At 41.3% G+C, this 11,656-nt stretch overlaps 4 protein-coding genes across 6 annotated transcripts; all 4 read right to left on the bottom strand.

Moving 5' to 3' along the window:
* Positions 1 to 136: 136 nt before the first annotated feature.
* Positions 137 to 3,176, bottom strand: LOC124326453. 3 transcript variants are annotated; one of them, XM_046785297.1, is made up of 5 exons: positions 2,964 to 3,176; positions 2,795 to 2,898; positions 2,532 to 2,713; positions 2,362 to 2,450; positions 137 to 513 (listed from the first exon to the last, which is right to left on the bottom strand). In XM_046785297.1, exons 1-5 carry the CDS (start codon positions 3,051 to 3,053, stop codon positions 268 to 270), a joined length of 711 nt encoding a protein of 236 aa, XP_046641253.1. In that variant the 5' UTR covers positions 3,054 to 3,176; the 3' UTR covers positions 137 to 267. The 3 variants fall into 3 exon arrangements, with proteins under 3 accessions (XP_046641253.1, XP_046641254.1, XP_046641252.1); XM_046785298.1 differs by lacking the exons at positions 2,362 to 2,450; positions 2,532 to 2,713; positions 2,795 to 2,898; positions 2,964 to 3,176 and adding exons at positions 702 to 853; positions 936 to 1,042; positions 1,119 to 1,328 and having other exon boundaries at positions 137 to 602; XM_046785296.1 differs by lacking the exon at positions 137 to 513 and having other exon boundaries at positions 1,659 to 2,450.
* A 297-nt stretch (positions 3,177 to 3,473) lies between these two features.
* LOC124326463 lies at positions 3,474 to 4,614 on the bottom strand. Its single transcript, XM_046785308.1, has 4 exons — positions 4,450 to 4,614; positions 4,284 to 4,387; positions 4,058 to 4,218; positions 3,474 to 3,989 (listed from the first exon to the last, which is right to left on the bottom strand). The coding sequence occupies exons 1-4, from the start codon at positions 4,522 to 4,524 to the stop codon at positions 3,577 to 3,579; spliced, it is 753 nt and encodes a 250-aa protein (XP_046641264.1). The 5' UTR covers positions 4,525 to 4,614; the 3' UTR covers positions 3,474 to 3,576.
* A 291-nt stretch (positions 4,615 to 4,905) lies between these two features.
* Positions 4,906 to 5,753, bottom strand: LOC124326602. Its single transcript, XM_046785516.1, has 3 exons — positions 5,585 to 5,753; positions 5,247 to 5,517; positions 4,906 to 5,176 (listed from the first exon to the last, which is right to left on the bottom strand). Exons 1-3 carry the CDS (start codon positions 5,654 to 5,656, stop codon positions 5,055 to 5,057), a joined length of 465 nt encoding a protein of 154 aa, XP_046641472.1. The 5' UTR covers positions 5,657 to 5,753; the 3' UTR covers positions 4,906 to 5,054.
* Positions 5,754 to 7,339: 1,586 nt separating this feature from the next.
* LOC124327779 (ionotropic receptor 21a-like) lies at positions 7,340 to 9,311 on the bottom strand. The gene is made up of 7 exons (XM_046786775.1): positions 9,231 to 9,311; positions 8,662 to 8,820; positions 8,395 to 8,590; positions 8,099 to 8,316; positions 7,904 to 8,032; positions 7,681 to 7,829; positions 7,340 to 7,607 (listed from the first exon to the last, which is right to left on the bottom strand). Exons 1-7 carry the CDS (start codon positions 9,309 to 9,311, stop codon positions 7,340 to 7,342), a joined length of 1,200 nt encoding a protein of 399 aa, XP_046642731.1.
* Between the last annotated feature and the right edge of the window lie 2,345 nt (positions 9,312 to 11,656).

The raw sequence follows: 11,656 nt of genomic DNA, 5'->3' as shown, positions 1-11,656 counted from the left end.
CGTATAAAATTGCGTCACCAATAATTCACACATTTCTTTTTTGAGAGTCATAATATCTTGGATTTCCAATTGCAAACAATGATTAATTCACACTTACCGAATTAAAATTTCAAATTTTAATTACCTATATGGACATTTCAATATGATACAGGACATATCAAAGTTAGACGTATTGTATTACATCACGACAGATAATTTAATTCGCCGTATTTTTTAGTTATTGGCGGTGGCGCTGTGAGCTGGCGGATTGCTTTGAGTGTAGTAGGCCTACACCGGCTGCTGCTGCTGCTGTTGGTTATTATTCACGGGCGGATAGCCGGGCGGCGACGTCTGGTAGCCGTGTTCGACGCCTTTGTTCGTGTTGTTGGATGGATAAGTCACGACCGGCACCTGGTTGACGGTCTGCTGGTTGGCGGCTGGGTGCTGGTTGCTGGTCGCCATGTACGTCGTGTTGGTCGTGCCGTAGACGTTGTTGACTGGGTAACGGACAATCGGCTGGACAATGACGATCGCCTTTGCGTTCATCGACAAGACCAAGTTGATCATCATGGCCAGGCAGCCGCAAACGATGAAAATGATGTCGGACGCCATCCGCCAATGACCTGTGATTATAGTACACAAGAATACATAAGAAGACATGACAAATCAGTGCTGGATGCTCGCATGCTGGATGACCACGAAAGGTGGGCGAGTGCACTTACACATCTGTGTGTAAGTGTCGTAATAACCGTAAGAGATGCAGTAGTAGTAATAACCCTCTTGATTATTATAGACGCCGAGGTTCCAGGCGTATAAGATGATTAGTGCCAGTCCACTCAGCAAAGCGCAAATAGAATTGGAAAACAACTTGGGACTGTGAGTGAAATTCACTTATAGATTATTTAGAATCAGCATCATCATTATTAGAAATTTAAATTTTGCCAATCGACACCCACTTTCTTCGGATGGTGTGAGTGCCGGCACATATCATGAAAAGTCCAGCCCAGAAGCCAAAGATGATCCAGTCGACCAACTCGTGGCCGAGCGTCAACCAAGTCGCTAACTGTTTAACATTAATTTTTTTAGCATAACCCAAACGATATTATAGATAAGGTGCGGTGTAAGTTAGCCTATTGTACCTGGACAATCGCGACGATTGCCCCGAGAATGATGTCCAAACCGGCCACCGCCCGCCATTTCTTCATTTCCTGTTCGCTAAGGGGGGCCATTTTGATGCCAAAAATGAAATTCAAACTTTTTCACTTTTTGATTTCAAACAACTGGGAATTGATTCACGATGTTTGTGATGTGTGACCGCAGCGGGTCGCGACGCTTTCAAGTCTGTCAAACAGAATCCATTCAGCAGCCTGGACAGAAACTATGGCCATTGCATCGCGGTACTTTTTTATTATCAGCAAATTGGCGGTAAGATACTACGCAACGTCGGCCAATATAAGAATAAGTTCATGTTATAAATTTTCAAAAAGGCCGCTTTTACTGCTGTCCGCCATGTTTGACTCTTATCTCTTTCCCTTATTCATCGCCAAGACGTCGCTACGTCAGCAGAGACTCGGTTGACGCTCGTCCAATTGCGTCATTAATCATTTTTCAATAATCATTTTTTTATATCGTCGATTTGGAATTGCACAAACAACGCAATGATTCACATTTGTATGGAATCGAATTTGAATATTTTAATTATTTAGAGTTATTTTAAAAAGTAGGCCTATGATACAGGACAAGGAGCATTTGTATAAGAAACAAATCTTTTCACAATAATATCATAATATGCTAATCCTTGTAATAAGGAGGTGCTCCAGGCGCCGGATATCCTGGATTGTAAGCCGGTTGCGGGCCGGTTGATTCTGGTGTTTGGATGGATAAACCGGATAATGGGCTGGCTGCTGCTGAGGATGAGGGTAGCTGGCGGGCATCACCGCTGTTGCTGATGGGTATGATGAGGGATGGGATAAGTGGCATTCGGGAGTCACGTAAGTCGTGTGGTGATGGACAACAGGAACATGATGAACTGTCTCTGTCATCACGACAGAGAATGAAATTCGTCGTTTCTATTTAGTTATTGGCGGTGGCGCTGTAAGCTGGCGGATTGCTTTGAGTGTAGTACACCGGCTGCTGCTGTTGGTTGTTCACGGGTGGATAGCCGGGTGGCGACGTCTGCTGGTAGACGACGCCATTGTTCGTGTTGTTGAATGGATAAGTCACGACCGGCACCTGGTAGACGGTCTGCTGGTTGGCTGTTGGGTAATAGGCGGTTGGGTGCTGGTTGCTGGTCACCACGTACGTCGTGTTGGTCGTGCTCATCGGGTAGGCGTTGACGTGGTTGACCGGGTAACGGATATCGGGAGGGAAAATGACAATCGCCTCTGCGTTCATCGTCAAGAGCAGGTTGACAATCAAGGCCAAGCTCCCGCAAACGATGAAAATAATGTCGGACGCCATCCGCCAATCACCTGTGATTAACAATTAATATAAGAAGATGGTACGCCAAATCAACTGATGATCGGATCATTGAAAGGTGCAGGCTGACTTACATAATTGATCGTTATAACCGTAATAGTAGCAGTAGGCCTCCGGACCAGTGGTGATGTTGAACCCATCATTGCCATAATAACTGTAACTGAAATTATTATAGACGCCGAGGTTCCAGGCGTAGAAGATGATTAATCCCAGTCCAGTCAGCATGGCGCAAACAGTACTGGCAATCAACCTGAAACTGTGAGTGACATTCACTTAGATTACATTTATTAGAATCATTATTATATTGGAAATTGAAATTTTGCCAATGGACACCCACTGTCTTCGGATGGTGAGAGTGCCGGCCGATATCATGAAAACTCCGCACCAGAGGCCAAGGCAGATCCAGTCGACCCACTCGTAAAGCTTAGCCAAAGTGACCACCTGTTTGACATTATTCATTTCAGTCAATTAACCCAAACGATATTATAGATAAGGTGGTGTAATACCTGGACAATTGCGACGATTGCGCCAAGAATGATGTTCAAACCGGCCACCGCCAACCATTTCTTCATTTGCTTTTTGCTGAGGGGGGCCATTTTGATGCCAAATGAAATTCAAACTTTTTCACTTTTTGATTTCAAACAACTAGAAATTGATTCACGATGTTTGTGGTGCTGTGGCCGCAGCCGCTCGACGCTTTCAAGTCTGTCGAACAGAAATTTATGGTCTGAAAAGAAACTGGCCATCGTATCACGGTTTACTTAATTTTATTATCAGCAAATTGACGATAAGAAACTACGCAAAGTCGACCGATATAAGAATAAGTCCATGTTTCAAATTTTTCTAAAAGACCATATGCTGCTGTCTGCCATGTTTGACTCTAATCTCTTTCCCTTATTCATCGCCAAGACGTAAGCAGAGACTCGATTGACGCTCATCCAATTGCGTCATTAATAATTTTTTTAATAATAATCTTTTTATATCGTCGATTTGGAATTGCACAAACAACTCAATGATTCATTGAATATTTTAATTATTTAGAGACATTAAAAAAAGTATGATACAGGACATCATTTGCATTTGCATAAGAAACAAATCTTTTCACAATAATATCATATGCTAATCCTTGTAATAAGGAGGTGCTCCCGGCGCCGGATATCCTGGATTGTAAGCCGGTTGATGGGGATTCTGGTGTTGGGACGGATAAACCGGATAAAGCGCTGGCTGCTGCTGAGGATGAGGGTAGCCTGCGGGCATCACCTGTTGCTGCTGCTGCTGATGGGGGTTATAAGGGATGGAATAAGTGGCTTCGGGAGTCACGTAAGTCGTGTGGTGATGGACAACAGGAACCGGATGAACCACCGGAGCAGGAGGGTGGTGATTATGATGGTGGCCGGAATGCGATGAATTAGAACTGCGTCTGGAATGAGCACCGGCCAATGTCGAGCCTCTAACCGCCATGAACATGTTGATTCCGATGGCCACCAATCCTAAAATGATGAACATGATGTCGGAAGCCAATCGCCAGTCACCTAATATTATTCGCCAATTAAATGTGTTATTATTAGTTCTGTTTTTATTAATTACGGTTCAAACTCACATAGATCGGAATCTCCTTCCCATTGGCTTTTCCTCGATTGATTTTGGTTTCTGTCATCGATTTCGCTACAATCGACAGTGGAGACGTGCCACGAATAAAATCCCACCAGGCAAAGTCCGCCGATCATGGCTAGAGCTGATGTTGTAATCATTTTCTTTTGACTTTATCAAACAATTTCAATTAATTCGTTTTCAAGCTTTTTAAAATGAATTGAATTATTTCTTACCTTCTTTGAAGAGCCCACATGCCGGCCATGATCATCAGACCACCACCCCAGAAGCCGATGCAAATCCAATCGACCCAGTCGTGCAGAGTAATAAGAACAGCCAACTTGTAAATTTCGCAAACCAAAATTATAACGTCGTAATTTGTTTTAATTACTAACTTTTTACCTGCATTAACACGAGAATACAACCCTCTAACATGGTGGCAATGGCCAGATGGCGAAGAATTTTGTCGCCTGCCATTATATTGTCCAACTGTTTCTATATAAGAATAATTTGAATTTCGTTTTCAAATTTTTGAACGGCACTTTTAACTCTGGCAGTGTTCGATGCTCGACTGTTTATTCAATAAGCTACAACTGATAATCGAATCCCGCCGATAGTGTCGCCTGGGCAACATATCTCCGTCGTCTGGTGATAAGGAAATCAAATTCTACTGGAATTAATTTTTATTGGTAGGACTACACTGCCAAACAGCTACTAGGTATGAACTAACTCACAAATGTGACTCATTGTATTATTTAATCGTCGTGACTAATACCAAGAGTTCCGGTAAGAGATTCCAAAGGTTAAATGTAATTTAATTGAATTATTTCCTTATTTAAAAGAAACCGGTAAATCAAATAAGATCGGATTTTTGTATTTTGTAAAATTTAGCAGGTCCAACAATTAAATGTGAAAATAATTACTACACGTCATATTCTATCAAGTTAATAATGAGTCAAACAAATGAATTTATACAACAAAAGGGTATAATATGGCCGGGACAATTATTAGTGAGAGCCACGCCTATCTCCGATTAGGGTCGAAGCTCTAGCCGCCAGGAAAATGTTGTTGCCGATGGCCAAACATCCCAGGATGATGAACAGGACGTCGGATGCCAGTCGCCAACTGCCTAAATAATATTATTCAACAAAATGAATTCACAATAATTAATTCTGAAATAATTAAGTCACAAAACTTACAGAGATCGGGGTCAGATTCCCAGTTGCTGCTCTTGCGGGCGTTTGGATCGGCGGTCGGACTGATTATGCTCTCGCAATCAACGGTGGACACTTGCCACGAATAGAAACCCACCATGCACAATCCAGCCAGCATGGACAGAGCTGCTGTGGTGATCATTCGCTTGGGTCTTCTCTGCAGTGTCCACATGCCGGTCATACCCATCAGGACTCCACCCCAGAAACCGATGCAAATGAAATCGACCCAGTCGTGAAGGGTTATCAGCACTGCCAACTGTCAAGCAATTAAAATTTAAATGAATGAACATTTTAGACAAGTAGATTTTTAAATGAAATTTTACCTGCAATAAAACGACAACGCAGCCCTCGAACATGTTGGCGACCGCCAAACGACGAAGCATTTTATCGCCCATTTCGTAATAATTGGAGTTTGAAAAAATGATTTTAGCTATAGAATCAATTGACGTCCGATCTGGCTGGATTGATTTCCTAGACTGATTGTTCAATAATCTCTGGGGAGGCTATATGAATAGTCTGTCGTCAAGTTTTACCTGTGGCCAGGTTTGGGGGCTGGATGGAATTTTGGCTGTTATCGACCGTGACGACCGATAGTTATCAGTTGGTATTTACATATTGATGACTCATCCATACGTTTAGAGATATAGTCAATGAATGCTGCTTTAGCCATTTGTGGTGTGGGAACCTCATCGCAAGAAGAATGAAATACAATGATAAATTGTGAAGCAACAAGTCGTTATCACTTCTGCAATAATATTTAGACTTAGAGATAATTTTGTTGATATATTAGCACACTGTACGTATCCAATTTTATGAATTTTCTTCCCAACATTTTGAAATCAATATATCGATTTCCAAAAAGGATAAATTGTGGAAATACATTTTGGCGCAATTCTGTGCGGAAAATGGCGGAATTAGACGGCGAGTGGAGTAGCAGACGACGCCATTTGACAGTAGAGGAGTAGCAAACGTGGCGGCAAGTTTGGTGGCAAGATTGGCGGCAAAATTTAGTCAACCATAATTTTGTACCCGTTTGATTGATTAACCAGTGTACAACTTTCAAAAAAGCAGATATGTATGTATATCTTTTCTTTCTTGCCCTGTAGTTAACATTTACCAACTTAGAAGGGTAATCTGAAGTGCAAGTGAGGCTATAGTAAAACCAAAGTTTTCCTTTGTCATGTGAATCACACGGAAGCATATGTGAGTTTTAAGTGTGTGAAATAACGAAAACTCTATTAAACTTAATGTAAGATGCTATGAAGAAAGAATTTTGTTTACCAAGCCTCAGTGAGTCATCTCAGTGATGCTGTATTACTCGGATACATTTTAAAAATTTCGACATGGGTTGTCTATCTATTCCACCACCATGTTCATTCAACAGTTTTGTGTTAGAGGAACTATTCTTCATCCCCGTTCTAACATGTTAAAGATTCTTATCCCTCAACAGATTTTCTATTCTCATAAGTGTGATTCTTCTGTCCAACGAGATAAATGTTTCGTTAAGCTTAAGCTCAATCAGTTTGATCCATTTATAAACTATTACAGGGATGTTCGAGGCTTATGTAATAAGCACCTTCAGCATTCACATTCAAGTTTTTGACGGGTAACATTTATAGGACTTTAAGTTTAACAGAATAAAAGCTAATGAAATTTCATTACTAGGATACCAGATGGCATTATCATATACGGTCTTCGTTTCGTGTTCAATATGGAATTGGATTAGATAACACTTAATAACAAGGTAACAATGCTTTCAATATGTGTTATTCGGGCGCTAAAACAGTGAATTTATTTCGGTAACAATTAAAGAAATTCTTTTCGGGTTAGGCTACTTGTTCAAATGCGATTCTTTAGGGGGTTTATTACAGAATTTAGGGTGACACCAAATAGGGACCTGGCTTGTCCCCTGTGCTAAATCCAATTAACATTATTTTTGATGCGTCAGTCGCATTAGATAGATAGAATAATGGGTCGTGTTTCTCCTCCGGTTTCTTACATCGAATTAAGTAAAGTTTGACTACCCATAAGAAGTTAAAAAGAAAGTTAGAAATATCTTGCTTCTATTACATATTTCATTACTGTTTGCCCGTGCTCGTTTGCTTGTGCTTACGGCGACTTTCACGTAAAGAAATGATTTTTTCACCGAGAAATGCTAAAAGCGAAAGGCCGAATCCAACGGCAATGACCAGAAATGCGCCGGTCAAGTTTTTTAAGGAGAGAGGCTTCAGTTTATTTTTCGGCATTTGTTTCCCACTGTGGACATTTCCCGTACATTGAGGGGGCATGGGACGAAACCACAGGTCCCAGTAGTCAATCATCCCAGTTTGTTGCAATTCCAATAGTCTTGAGGATTCAGTAACAAAAAGAAAATGCAATTTAGTTTTTAATAAAGCGGTCAAAATCTTATTTTGCTTACCCTTGGTCAATAGATTTGGTGTGGGGACTGTTTTTCGGCAGGGCAAATGTTGAAAACACTGGCATGAATGTACCTTTCGCTATTTGCAAGTTACATTTCCCAGTCTTTTGAAAACCGTCTCTTATTGCGTCTTGGAGGTAAATACTTGCCTATTTCAAATATTAAATCTTGAAATGAGGATTTGTTTTCATTCGATTTTTTTTTTAACGAAAAAACATTTTACATCGACGAAGACGTTTCTTGATCCCGGGATAACCATATTTATACAGTCCGACGCGAAAGTGCATCGTGAATTTGGGTTAGAGTTGAGTCTCTCTAGTAGTTTCAGGTTCAGGCCCGTGTTGTTTTTGTTCTGCGAATTTTAAATTGAAAGAAAATTAAATGTTGAACGACATGTTAAAACTAAATTTAATCTTGCCGAAATGATGGCATCTGGAGTCCCTGCTTTTCTGACGAATAACTGGATTTCGCTTCTTTCAGCTATGTCGTAGGCAGAAGTAATTAGCGGTTGGTGTACTGGTGTCACTACGTAGGTGATGAGAGTCGACGTGTAGGCCTGGACGAAGAAGAAAGCGGCCAGGGTCCAAACCCCAGTGACTAGTCGGTAGGGTAGCCATTTTGATGGGCAAAAACCACCTAATTATCAAAATAGTTGTGATTTTTGCACCTGTGTCTTTCCCTAGTCAAAAGAAATCAGTTTCGAAAGTATAAAACCTTGTGAGAGCAAATTGCCGAAGACGAAGAGATATTGTTTTCCAGTTTGCCATTTCGTGACGCGAAGTCGACCACCAGTCTGATTCGTCTTTTCGTTTTGTCGAACAATAGTTTCAATTGCATATTCCGGGTAGCGCTGGATTAAATTCAAAACCGCGATAACGAATGCAATCGATAGGCCAAGTCCCAACCAAACCTGTCGAATGGATTAACAAATTGTGTTTAATATTTAAAAGAATATTAAACAATTGTGAGTGTATTACAAACCGGCCATTGAAAGGGTTTAACGACAGCGCCTATGTTGGCCGTTTCATCAGAGGCGGGAATGAGGAAAGCTAAATCCCCATAAATCCAGTATGTTGTGAGATCGACGACTTTATTGCGCTGGAATGTCGGCACCAAGTCTTGGATTAAAAAATCGCATTGCTGTGACAGATCAGTCGAAAAGTAAAAAGATTGGTCACCGAAATCGATTCAGAGTTTCCGATAATTATACAAATTAATTTTATTATTTTTATTTTATTCTTTCTAAGGTCGTCTTATTACTACTGTAAAAGAACTGGGAGTCTGACGAGTATAATAGGATATTGGAAAATCAATCTCAACTTGATCAAACAAATAGCTGAAAAGTCCCCGCCCATTCGCCGGTGGCTCCAGTCTGTTTTCAGTCACTCGGACCATTTCGTACCTGCCAAATGAAAGATATAGGTATGTTTTTCTATATTGCTATAACTTCAAATGATTTTTAAAATTCTATTACGTGAAATTCAATCTGGTCGACAGGTATTCTAGAGCGACGCCTCCTTTGAGTGGCCCTGACAACCCTTTTGGATTACCATGCCAACGAGGCTGCAACGGAGATAATTAAGTTGTGCCCCATCCAGGTAGTCCAGGTAGTTATTTTCGAGGAAATTCATTTCAGTAAAAATGTAAAGAAATAAATCACAAACTTTTTTACTACCCAGATGACGCGAAGGTGCCGACCGCTGAGGGAATTCAAATTCGTCGTAGTTGAGTCACAACTTAAAACGGCCAACCAAATGAGCAAAGGTAACATTGAAAACCTCATAGTAGTTAAAGTTAAATAAGCCTGTTTTCATGCGTTGTCAAGACCAACTCAATTCGTTAGATATTCCCTATAAACCTCCAGCCAATGCAAATCCCAAAGCGGGATCTTTTTTAATATCCTGATTTGATTAACTTCCACACTGTGAAATTGTCTTTTCGTTGATCGTGGCGAACGAAGACTCCTCAAGAGTAGATGAGACAACATCTAACATCTTATATAATGTTACTATCTGCAATCTGTCAAACTGCTTTTCGTTTCGAACGATAGTCAGGTCGATACGCGATTGTTTTATTCACGCGTGTAAATTGCATTTCGGGTAACTTTTCTCTCTGTCGTGATGGGCCGGTTCGATTCAGTTGTTTGTTCGAACTTTGGGAATTCTAAAGCAAAGCCTTGACGTCATTCATGTTCTAGTGCTTACAAATTTATGCCTCGAAAGTTTGCTCATTAGTTACTTGTAATTTATTATGGTGACGATCAATGTTTCAGGTATTGTTGATTTAGTCCCAACCAAATATCGAGCTCCGGTGTAATGTTTCAGTTTAAAACATCCCGTACAAGCGAATCAACAACGGTAACTCTTAGCAATAAGAAATGGATCAATGGTTGTTTTACTTCTTTATCTAAACTTAAGTTTAATAATCTGTGAAAGCTTTTGTTCTATTTTATTGATCCTTAATTTCTGTGCACTCTTTTGTTTCTTGAATGAAGGACGTGCCACATGAAGATAAAGGACCACTATTTGTTTCATCCGAGTCGAAGAGAGCCAGGAAGCACCGACGACAAGGTATGCAACTTTTCCAGCTTGATTTGATCTATTTAAATTTACTTAATCTAAAGGTAGCTAAGAGTTACGAAGCGACACAAACCAACTCGCTTTTTAAATCGCAGCATTGCTGTTCGTTTTGAGTTAATGGTTAAGTTAAAGACATTCAATCACAAATCAGTTAAGGGACAAAACCCGTTTATTCAAATTTCAGAAAGAGTTAGACAAAAGAATGATAATCAGCGCAACTACTCCAGTCCCGTTGGTTTATCGCAAGTTTACTGCTTAAAGTTCATTTCAGCCCAGTTTTGACGAGGATCGACATCGTAACGATGATTGTTTGTGAATCCGGTATAGTTGTATTGCCCAGGCATCGGCTGTCGTCTCGGCTGAGCCATCGGTGGAATTGGCCTGCCACCATTTGTGTTGTTTATACTAGACGGCCAGTTTGCTGTGCATTGGTGGTGTTCGGTCTCGCCTATTTCTACTAGTAGCCCGTAGCCATTTTGCGATTGAGTTTGGTTATTAGATCTTGCTGGCAAAATAGCCGGACAATCATTTTCCGAAAGCCGCTGTTGTTCTTCCAATGCCACCGACAGATGTCGCATCTGGTTCGCGATGTGGGTGTCTAGCAAATTGGGTGCCTCGTAAACGGGATTGTAGTTGCCGACTTCCGGCATGGATGGAATCGGATTTTCAAATCCCACGTGAGACTCGGTTCCGTTTCTTGATGCGTCAGACGACCGACGGAGCTCATGTATTTCGCTTTTTGTTTTCATTAGCTGATCGTGGAGATTGTGGTTCTCTCTTTCCATTTGGTCCAAACGACGTTCCAACTTTGGGATTTGTTGAAACATGGCTGCGCAAGTGCAGCAGCAACTGTTGGGATCACAACCGGGAACCGTCTCGACGTATCCGGGAGAAGTTTCGTAAGCAGATTGACTGGGAGGAGGACCTTGTTGCGGTTGCTGGTAATAGTGACCGTAGTGAAATTGCTGTTGCAATGCCTCCGGATGTTCGGGTAATGCTGTTTCTTGCGATCCGTAAGCTGGAGAGGCAACAAACTGGTCAGGTGGGCTGTCAGGTGCTTGGTAGTATTGCGGTTGTTGTGGCAACTGTTGAGCCCACACGTTTGGCATTTGGTTGATTTGATAGCCCGTCTCGTATCGGTAGTATGGTGAGGGCATCATGCCGATGGGATAGGGTTGGCCGACGTGTTGGTTTTGTGTCGGCGGCTGCTGCCTATTCAGCAGAATGTTTTGTTCGGCAGAAGTAAAAGAGTTCTTCGCCGGAAAAAAATATGACGCAACAGATGACCAAGCGGACGCTAACATTTTCTTTTCAGATTTTGGCAAACGTTTTCAAAGTTCAGGTGAAAAATCTCAGATGAAATCTATTTGAATCTCAAGTCGTCAGTGCTGCCTCTA

The sequence above is a fragment of the Daphnia pulicaria genome, chromosome 2 (genome assembly GCF_021234035.1).
Source record: "Daphnia pulicaria isolate SC F1-1A chromosome 2, SC_F0-13Bv2, whole genome shotgun sequence".
Lineage (NCBI taxonomy): Eukaryota > Metazoa > Arthropoda > Branchiopoda > Diplostraca > Daphniidae > Daphnia > Daphnia pulicaria.
Note: the sequence above shows the minus strand (reverse complement) of the source record. Positions and strands in the feature narration are given on the sequence as shown.

What these genes read in the sequence shown, in the direction of transcription:
- LOC124326602 (XM_046785516.1), bottom strand. Translation starts at nt 5,656, where the DNA reads ATGGGCGATAAAATGCTTCGTCGTTTGGCGGTCGCCAACATGTTCGAG. An exon ending in GCGTTGTCGTTTTATTGCAG is followed by an intron (nt 5,518 to 5,584) that starts GTAAAATTTCAT and finishes ATTGCTTGACAG; the next exon opens with TTGGCAGTGCTGATAACCCT. An exon ending in GGAATCTGACCCCGATCTCT is followed by an intron (nt 5,177 to 5,246) that starts GTAAGTTTTGTG and finishes AATATTATTTAG; the next exon opens with GCAGTTGGCGACTGGCATCC.
- LOC124327779 (XM_046786775.1), bottom strand. Translation starts at nt 9,311, where the DNA reads ATGAATTTCCTCGAAAATAACTACCTGGACTACCTGGATGGGGCACAA. An exon ending in CTCCAGATGCCATCATTTCG is followed by an intron (nt 8,033 to 8,098) that starts GCAAGATTAAAT and finishes TAAAATTCGCAG; the next exon opens with AACAAAAACAACACGGGCCT. An exon ending in ACCAAATCTATTGACCAAGG is followed by an intron (nt 7,608 to 7,680) that starts GTAAGCAAAATA and finishes TGAATCCTCAAG; the next exon opens with ACTATTGGAATTGCAACAAA.
- LOC124326453 (XM_046785296.1), bottom strand. Translation starts at nt 3,053, where the DNA reads ATGGCCCCCCTCAGCAAAAAGCAAATGAAGAAATGGTTGGCGGTGGCC. An exon ending in CAATCGTCGCAATTGTCCAG is followed by an intron (nt 2,899 to 2,963) that starts GTATTACACCAC and finishes AATGTCAAACAG; the next exon opens with GTGGTCACTTTGGCTAAGCT. An exon ending in ACTCTCACCATCCGAAGACA is followed by an intron (nt 2,714 to 2,794) that starts GTGGGTGTCCAT and finishes TGTCACTCACAG; the next exon opens with TTTCAGGTTGATTGCCAGTA.
- LOC124326463 (XM_046785308.1), bottom strand. Translation starts at nt 4,524, where the DNA reads ATGGCAGGCGACAAAATTCTTCGCCATCTGGCCATTGCCACCATGTTA. An exon ending in GTATTCTCGTGTTAATGCAG is followed by an intron (nt 4,388 to 4,449) that starts GTAAAAAGTTAG and finishes GAAATTTACAAG; the next exon opens with TTGGCTGTTCTTATTACTCT. An exon ending in ATGTGGGCTCTTCAAAGAAG is followed by an intron (nt 4,219 to 4,283) that starts GTAAGAAATAAT and finishes TGTTTGATAAAG; the next exon opens with TCAAAAGAAAATGATTACAA.